The sequence below is a fragment of the Perna viridis genome, chromosome 2 (assembly GCF_037379345.1).
Source record: "Perna viridis isolate PV_CMFRI_1.1 ecotype Kerala chromosome 2, ASM3737934v1, whole genome shotgun sequence".
NCBI lineage: Eukaryota > Metazoa > Mollusca > Bivalvia > Mytilida > Mytilidae > Perna > Perna viridis.
Genome location: NC_142446.1, coordinates 30,067,032 through 30,076,737, shown reverse-complemented (window position 1 = coordinate 30,076,737; position 9,706 = coordinate 30,067,032). Strand labels below are relative to the sequence as shown.

The window sequence follows — 9,706 nt, the reverse complement described above, 5'->3', positions numbered from 1 at the left end:
GCACTTATCTGTACGTTGCCAACGTCAAGACGGATGGCGTTTGGCAGTAATTTAGCCCGTGGCGGCAACAGTAAAGAGAACGTGCAGGTGATATAGCGATGTCGTCTGCCATCATTAAATCATTCGATAAAGTAGGGAATTAGCCTAATGATTATTGAATTATCCACATTTGCTTGTAAAATTTGTAACAGATACTACTTATGACAATTTCAATTTTCTTTTCAATTAGTCAACTTCAGAACTTCATTACCAGTGCTGCTAGCGGGCAATAACCAGGCACTGCTTGACAAGTTGATATCAATTATGGATAACTGTTTCAGAGTAATTTCCTGGAATCAAGAAATAAAATACTGATAAATAGATAATTCTACAACTTTCAACTCCTTATATAATTCGGACATTGCATTAATAAAACCGCATTATTGTTAAGAAGTTACATTATAATCCAGTACATTGTAATCAAAGCCGTTCATAAGAAGTTTTGAAATATATTCGTGGTAATTTGTAACCATTATATGAATCAATATATATTGCTAATACGTGTATGATATATAGTATGACTTTTATTAACAGTTATTTTTTTTTAAAATTATTGCTTGAATTGTGCAGTTTTTCTTTTTTGAATTTTATGTTGCATTCTTTTCGTTTTTTTTTTTTTTTTTTTTTTTTTTTTTTTTTTTTTTTTTTTTTTTTTTACTCTTTGTATGTTTCCTTTTTTGGTTTCCTATGAGATAATATCTACACAAATTAAATGGTATGTAGAAATAGAAGAGTAGTATACATTATGATACAAAGGTTTAGTTACAAATGAGGAAAAAACATGAACTTATTGAAACACCAGTTAAACGTCTATGTTTTACTCTTCTAAGATTTAATAAAGAACCTCAGTTTTTCTAATTGTACTTTTTTCATTTCCAGTGTGACTGTCTTCTAGCTAATACATTGGCTATACATATACATATACATATATATATATATATATATATATATATATATATATATATATATATATATATATATATATCTATATATATATAGATGCGATGTGAGTCTGTTGACAAGTTGTTGTTTTTTTTATGTTTTTTGTTTTGTTTTGTTTTTAATGTTTTTTGTTTGCTTGGTTGTTTTTTTTTTGTCATGTTATTGACTAGAACAATATGCATGAAATCGTTACTTTTTATCCGTTGCAATTTAGTTTCCGTTTCATAACCATCTGGATCAAATTTTGATGTTTTGAGTTATTGGGTATGCAAGCATTCTAAAAAATAATATTCGATTTATTTATTGATTTATTGTGATGTAAACAACAACATCTAAAACAACTTGCATTTACTTTTTTCACACAGCAATAATTCAATAAATGAGCACTATATGTCACATTATTATTTTGTTCAAATCTACCCATCAACATTTTTTCTGTCTTTATAGTCCTTTCCTCGCTTCCTTTGCTCTATCGAGCTCACTGAATACTGATCTACTTCCGTTTTGTCAGTTTTTGTAGTAGCAACAGAGTCTATACTTGACCTTCTAGAGGTCATCTGAGCTAAGAGGTTCTGAAATGACATTTGGGGAACTCCGGTGAATTGTTTGGGAAGGAGTGAAGGTGTATAAAGTGTGGGGGAAAATAAGGGACTGGGGCTATAAACACTGCTGAATGAAGGTAAAAGTCTATCTTGTCTTTGGTGTAGATGATTCTCATAAGCTTTCATGAGTATCTCTGTGTATGACTGTGAAGGAGGTGGAACAAGAAGTCCTCGAGACTGGAACGGCATTGTCGGAGGTGTGTAGTTCCCAAAATTGTTGAATGGATGGCCATGCGGTCCCACTTTTTCCTTCTTTCTCCACTTTGCACGTCTGTTTTGAAACCAAACCTGGCACATATAGGATGTCAAGAATTATTTACTTTTCAATGCATATCGCTCTTTAGTATTAAGTTTTTTTCTGATTTCCGGCTATAGTGTTGCGAAGGAAAAAATGAAACACGACAACAACAATTATTCTTTCATCTTTTACATCAATAGTTCTTTTCATACATTAGTTTAACCAATGAAAAACGACATATTTGGTATACGACTTTTCATAGTACAATGTATATTAATTTGTAAATTTGTGACTAAAATAGTTCATAGATATGACGCATGATATAAGATGTCACACAAAATCAGTTTATAGCCTTCGACGAAGAACGCAACCAAGTAGTAAAGGTATCCCTCGAAAGTCGAAACTGAATATGATCTAATATTTAATCAAAGTACAAATAACTAAACAAATAAAAAATGAATGACTTAAAGGATAAACGCAAACATACGTTATATTTGTTTTATACACGACCGGTTTCACTTTAGTTGTTGTAACTGACTTTACAAAAAAGTAAAATGTACTTCAAGTTTACACACTCATTCCAAGTGATTTTACGAACACAATGACAAGCGGATGATTTTGTTACAAGGAACGTGCCCTGTTTTATGCTTTGAATGTTTGATACCAGACATAGATATGGTACTACATACCTGTACTCTTGCCTCTGTGAGGTCAATTCTCATCGCCAATTCTTCTCTGAAACAAAAAAAAATAATGATTTTAATGTATTTTTCAATAGTAATTAGCCTACTGTTTAGTATCGACAAAAGGAAACTCAAACAAACAAATATTTCTCCCAAAAACAAAACAATTCAAAACCTATGCATAAAGGTAGAATGGCCATTTAGAGACATCATAATCTACAGATATGCCTGAAATGTAAAACAAGAAAGATAGACCCACAAACACAATGAAGACAACAGAATAAAATATAATTACTAGAACAAACTAAGATAAAAAACAAAAAACAAAAAAACAAAAACAAAAAACGCACACACAAAAAAGCATTTGAAATGTGAACTTCACATATATAGGTAAGCATATTTTGCTTCGCCAGTGGCACATTGCTTGTGAGTAATATCGGGCAATCGTCAGCTTAAGCTGGTTAAATCCGATTATCCGTATGACTGAAGATATCTTACGTCACCTGTTTATACCGGTTAGTCAAATTGTGATGGCAATTTAAATGTTTTTGTAAGATTGTTACAATTTTGTAGAAAGCCAAATGTGTTTACATATATCATAAACAGTAATTAGATTGTTATGAATGACAGAGTGACAAAAGTATTCTAGATTTTATGTTTTGAGACTACTATGTCGAAAATATATACAGTGCAAATGGATGTGACACTTACACTTGGAACATCAAAACATTTTAATTTAGAAATCATTCCAGAGTTTGCTTTTCAATGGTGATCTAGGCCACTCATCATTATCAACAGACTTACCCTAAAAATAGCAAAAGATAGAAAAAAAAACTCGGATATCTACCTCATAAAAACATCTGGGTAATGGGTTTTCTGAAAAGCCCTCTCCAGTTCTTCCAGTTGGAAACTCGTGAAAGTGGTCCGATACCTCCTTTGTTTTCTTTTTCCGTAATCATCCAAATCTCTGTCGTCAAAACGATCACTAAAGTGGTCGCCGATACTTGACCTGTCACATCCTTCGGGGAACGCCATAGCATCACCTAAATGGGAAATTTCTGCTTGGAATGCCCCAGTCCTGTGAAATACTTCAACACCATTAATTAGTTGTACTTTTTCCAGTGAGGTAGTCATATCTCTAGTGGTTCCATTCTCTAAATGGTTGTCAAATGAAACACTGGATCTTATTTCTGCTTTTGTGTTTGTATCTGCTGCAGTGTTCGACTCTTTTCTGTCTTTCGATTGATAAATCTTTTCTGGATCAGTACTGTGTATATGCTCTGAAGCGGAACAAAATGTAAACAAAGAGTAATCAAGGGAACCAAGGTTATAGCGGTAATCAAAAGAATATAATCCAGGGACAAAGACCAGACATGGAAAACAGACATACACAACAAAGAACATAAAGTAACTAAAATCACACATACAAAATAACAAAAGCAAATGAGCTCCACTAAAAACTGGGAGCATGGACCAGGTGCACAAATAATACAAACTATACATGAGTGAAAGAACATTTTATTAGGAATCATAAAACTAGGTAAGTCTTGAGTCATTTTTAAGGAAGCATTCTACTATGGAAATATCTCAAATTTGACCAGTAAGTTAGAATACAGATATATATGTATACTTACTTACTATGGTAATAAAACATGATTTGTGATCTTCCTATATATATATTTGATTGTAATGGTGATTATCAGAGGTTACTCCTTGAAACACGTGTACAGTATATCGAAATTTACAATATAGATGATTGGTATTTTTGCAATGTCAAAATTCTAAACAACAAATATGTGAACTGTATACATATATTAATGGAAAGACAAATGAACATTATAAGACAAACAGGAGTATTGGAGACATAGATATCTACTAATAATATCTCGATGATGATTCATACAAAGTAACAAAAGCAAATGAGCAACTCGGACTCCACTAAAAACTGAGAACATGGAATAGGTGCACCGGTAGGGTAAGCGTCCTCTTCTTTTCTAGAAACACCCGTCGAGTTGCTCATGAAAGTTATGATATGAACACGTACAAATACAAAAACAAAAACAACGACAATTCAAAGTACGACAAACATTAAAAAGGCAAAAAGGCTGGGACGAGAGGAGTTTAAAGCATTTGAAATTCATAAATGTATTAATACTTAAGGGAACATGTTAATGCACAAGGCGGATACCTTTTCAAAGTTATTTTATTGGACATTGATTGCATTTTAGTTAGAAATCAGCATGTTCTGATAATATACACTCCTTTAAATAATTACAATTAATTTTATTTTATACTCATGCATATTTAAGTATCTTTTTCGTCATAATATCTAATAAACAATATTTGTTTTATTTAGCAAATTTTCTAACATTACGGTTTTACACAAATGTATCTCAAGGGAAACACGGTAACAACACAAGTTTTTTTAATGTGTCCATAGTTTTACTTTGATTCATCCTATCAAATCTCCGTCATACAGCTTTCAATTATAATTTTATGAATAATTTAATACCTCTTGTTCTACCTTAATAATTATATAATGGTTCCACATTTTTATAAGTACAAATCCATCATGTAATTTAGGGACGAAACACTTCATGATTTATAAATGCACACTCAAGAAAAAGTGTATTAGATTATATCATATACGTCTGTTAAATTACAATTAATATTCTATTTTGGAATTCAACTACTAATGGGTTGAAATTTTAAACAATCGTTTAGAAATTGTTTTAATAATTGCATTATTTTGTGGTCGATAAATTCATCGATGTTCATCGCAGGTTTACTGTGTTTCTCATCGCACTTTTATTTGCTAACATAATTGTAAATATTTGCTTTATAATTAAGATTTATACTTTTTAGGCCTTATATTGAAGTACAAGCTCTTATAATGTGTCATAATGCCAATTAAACAATTAGATTAATTTGTCAAATATATAGATTTTGAGAAAATGCAATCTGACAGCAAATATATTTAATTTACACAAAACATAACAATTGGTTATGAATTTTTATTTATAAAAAAAATATGGGTTTATAGATTGTCAATAAATCTTTAGCAAGCTTTGGTCTTTTCGTTTTCTTTAATTTCTATTCAATATGTTTAATCTTTAGAACGACACAATGACATCACCCAGAGACCCTGCGTATCAGGAAAAACAAGGCTATTTTGCTATACAAAATATACAGAAACTATTTTTAATGAAAATTTAATGGAGAAGCAGGACATTACTAATAAAAATATTTACCAGTGATGAATAAATCATGAACAAAGCAAAGGGAAACCAATATAAGAAAATTAAACATAAAAGATAAGCTGAGTTATAGGATTGGGCAATCGAATTGCTAGAGTTTTGACTTTGACTTAAAGGGCATACTATCTTCTACAATGAAATCTACATGCAAATTGCATTACAACATCAAGTTTTTTTTTTTGCGGGAAGGGGTAGAATTATACTTGTATTTATGTGTTAAGAAAGACACGAAAGAAAAAATACAATTATACATATATCAATTGATTTAGATATGTTTTTGTCAATCACCATGAAGTTCGATATGAAATTCGTATCGGATAGACCCAGAACATTAATCGTTGACCACCTTCTATTCTGTTTATTACTGATTTACGGTAAATACGAATTAAATCGAAACATATATACTAAGAAAGAACGAATTATACATATGAAATAAGTGAAAATAAAAGGGAAAGGAAAATATCTTTTGGTTCTGATAATCAGAAATTGTCACGCTATCAAGTTTCGCAGAACTAACATCAAAAAAGATTTCAGGCGTTAACACAATTGAAACATCACTTTAAAAACATTTAATGTAAAAAGTTCGAGAAATCAAATATTTCCGTATAATTCTTCTTCTTTTAAGATATATTAAAACGTTAGGCTTATTCTTTTTCAGAGAGAATTTTAAATGAATATTCTATATAAAATAGATATAAACCATGGTATATAGTACACATGTTTCAAGGAGTAAGATTAGACACAGGTATATTGAAAGATCTAAATCCAAAAATAAATTGCATATAAGAAATATTCAAAACCGAAAAAAAAATTGAAATAGGAAACAAAATCTAGCACCATGGAGGAGTTGTGTGAATTTGATATAGAAAACATATTTCTTACATCATGTCATATTCCGATAAGAAAATATAGGGTGAAAGAACTTTTGATATTGTGATTTTCAAAAAAGAATTGTAAAATTCCCAAATGCATTTCTGTAGAACAATTACCGGAACTTTTTTTATCGGGACCTGTTAGAATAAATGTTTGTAATCTCGTCTTTTAGAGTTTTATAATTGAAAAAATATAATTCAAAGATAAAACGATAAAAAAAATCTATTGCTCATTGAACATACCTACTTTTGTTTTCAAATATAAAAGATTAATATAAAAGATGCTCCATTCCGACATTTTAAGACATGACATGTGGGGCGTGTGACAAAAAGGTTGTATTACTTTGAATGAAGAATTGAAAAGAACCATTTATTTGTAGTGTCTTTTTTTCTATTTCCTGAAATATCATAATACTTAATAGTAATGCTGAATATGTTGTCATAACCTTCAAAGTAAATTTTTCAGGATACGCACAAAAAACAACAACAACAAAAACAAAAAAAATGTTGAAAATGATTTCCCCCGGTGACGCCTGAAATTTGAAGAATGTTGACCCTTACTGAACAAAATTAAAATAACAAACAAAACAAAACGAAAATAATAATAAAACGCCACATCCGTTCATCTAGAAAAAATATTATCCACAAAAACCACTGAATCATGACAAAATTAGAAAACACACAAATAAAGATTGAAAAAAATCTGCAGTTTATATTTGAACATTTTTTTTTTTTCAGTTTTCAGTTTTCTGTTTTTCATATGCCGTTATTTCCTGTTTCGGATACAAAATTAATTTTAGAAAAAATCATGTTATGTAAAAATTATGAATTCATTACACAAAACCCACAATGAGAACAATTATGCGTATAAAATATGAGTTACACAGACTTAACACGCTACTTAATTGAACAGACTTAAAGGAAAAAGCAGTAAGTTATTAAGGTAGTCATAAAACGAGACTGTGGGTAAAAGACAACCAGTACATCTTAAAAAGTTAATGACACATTATTCTTAGACATAAGATTTCAGTGTTACTTCCATTATTTCATTTACTCGTTTCTCTACATACCTTCAAAAAGGCTTAGTTTTTTCTTTCTTTCTTTTTTTTTTTTTTTTGCTTAAATCATGTGTAAAGGTAAAACTTACCACTTTTGTCGGTATCAGATTCCCCACCGATTAAACTGTCTATATCATAGGAAGAGCGCCTCTTCACACACAAATCCATTTCCAAATATTTAAATTGTACCTTAATTATTTTTAAACTGTTGAAAATTGAAATCTGAAATCAAATACCGTTAGTCTGTGCACACCACTCGCAAATATGACAAATGAAATAAAACTAACATGTTAAATATCTGTCATTATTATAAAATGGAAATAAAATCTATTAGTTTGTCACTTAACCTTGCTGAAATACATAACGATTTTTGTTTCTACCAATAATTTCTTAATTGGCGCTCTGATAGATCTTGATGAATGCAAAAGTTGTACACGTGTCTAATTTTATCAGAAACGCCTACTTTCAACGGCTTGTTTCTCGCTCGTCTTAGTTGAAACGATCGCTAGTATTAAATACTTCTTTTTTATTAAAAAAGGACACATCAATTGAATTTCATGAACGTAATTAGAAAGTAGACACAAATGTAATGATCTGGATGATTGGATACATATACTCTGTAACAACAATCATTTAAATACTGGTTTTTTTTTTATTCAAATGTAGGTATTTCAACATTAAAAAGCTTACACCATCCTGTTTTTCTTAGACAGTGAATAATTGAACCCTGATTCTAAAGATCTATCTGACCATGACTAAGGACAAAGCTAAGAGAAACCAGCAATATAGAGTTATGCTGTTGCCCACGCAACTAAATCACATGTATCACTATACTTTCCATGTGTGTTTTTTTATTAACTGAGCATATAGGAATATTTTGAATTGATGGATACTTAAACCAACGACGTAGGAAATTAACACCTTTGCCTGTATTCCTAAGACATCACTCACAGGTTAAACTAAAGGATTATGAAAGAGCTCATTCAATCTTTATAAAAATTTTACTTTAAAAAAAATTAATTTGTTTTTAACAAGTTTTCTGATCGGTTGGTTCTCTTTGAGCAAACCAAGTTATTTCGTACCACCTGTTCATATTTTTTTTTTTTTTTTTTTTTGGGGGGGGGGTCTAACTGTAAATGTCGTCCTTATTTTAATTTCAATGTTTGAATGTTGAACGTGATATGAATTTATCAATTGTGATCATTACAGACAGTATTTCAATGCAGTAAAACGCGTATTTACTTTAAATGAAATAAAATCAAAACGTTAATACTTGGATTTATAAGTAATATAAAATATGATATTACTCAAAACTTTGGAGCAGGTGTTTCAATGCAGGTGTTTAATATACCGTGTAAGTTCACAACACAGTTTATTTATACCAAATGTATATTAAATTAATAAAAAGGTCAATGATTGTCAAACAAAATATCACATCCTAATTTGTGTTTGACATTTGTAACCGCTGAAAATGCGAATTGTTTGACTGCTAATCAAGGTGTTCCTAGATTCCAAATCCATAATAGGTGTAAAGCTTTAGTAATTACGTTTTTGTGAATGATGCATTATACCCGTCCGTCCCCATCATATTTCATAATCACTTTTCATTTCATTGGGGTTTATAATGTGAATAACTTAACCGAAGAAATCTTGAAAACTTAAATAAGCAAGCCGGGCAAAAATATCTTCAATATAATCTATGCACTGAGTACACTCGATCGGAGTTAATAGTCCGTATTTTACATAAGACCAACATCATCGAGATATTATTAGTTGATATCTATGTCTTCTGTTTGTCATATAATGTTCATTAATATATGTATATAGTTGACATATTTGTTGTTTAGAATTTTTACATTGCAAAAATACCAATCATCTATATTGTAAATTTCGATATGCTGTACACGTGTTTCAAGGAGTAACCTCTGATAATCACCATTACTATCAAATATATATATAGGAAGATCACAAATCGTAATGTTTTAGTACCATAGTAAGATATAAATAGTAGAATG

At 30.2% G+C, this 9,706-nt stretch overlaps 1 protein-coding gene across 1 annotated transcript; it reads right to left on the bottom strand.

Moving 5' to 3' along the window:
• Positions 1-1,139: 1,139 nt before the first annotated feature.
• Positions 1,140-8,106, bottom strand: LOC148624569 (uncharacterized). The gene is made up of 4 exons (XM_088567251.1): positions 7,781-8,106; positions 3,352-3,784; positions 2,511-2,556; positions 1,140-1,871 (listed from the first exon to the last, which is right to left on the bottom strand). The coding sequence occupies exons 1-4, from the start codon at positions 7,857-7,859 to the stop codon at positions 1,398-1,400; spliced, it is 1,032 nt and encodes a 343-aa protein (XP_088423377.1). The 5' UTR covers positions 7,860-8,106; the 3' UTR covers positions 1,140-1,397.
• Positions 8,107-9,706: the final 1,600 nt, after the last annotated feature.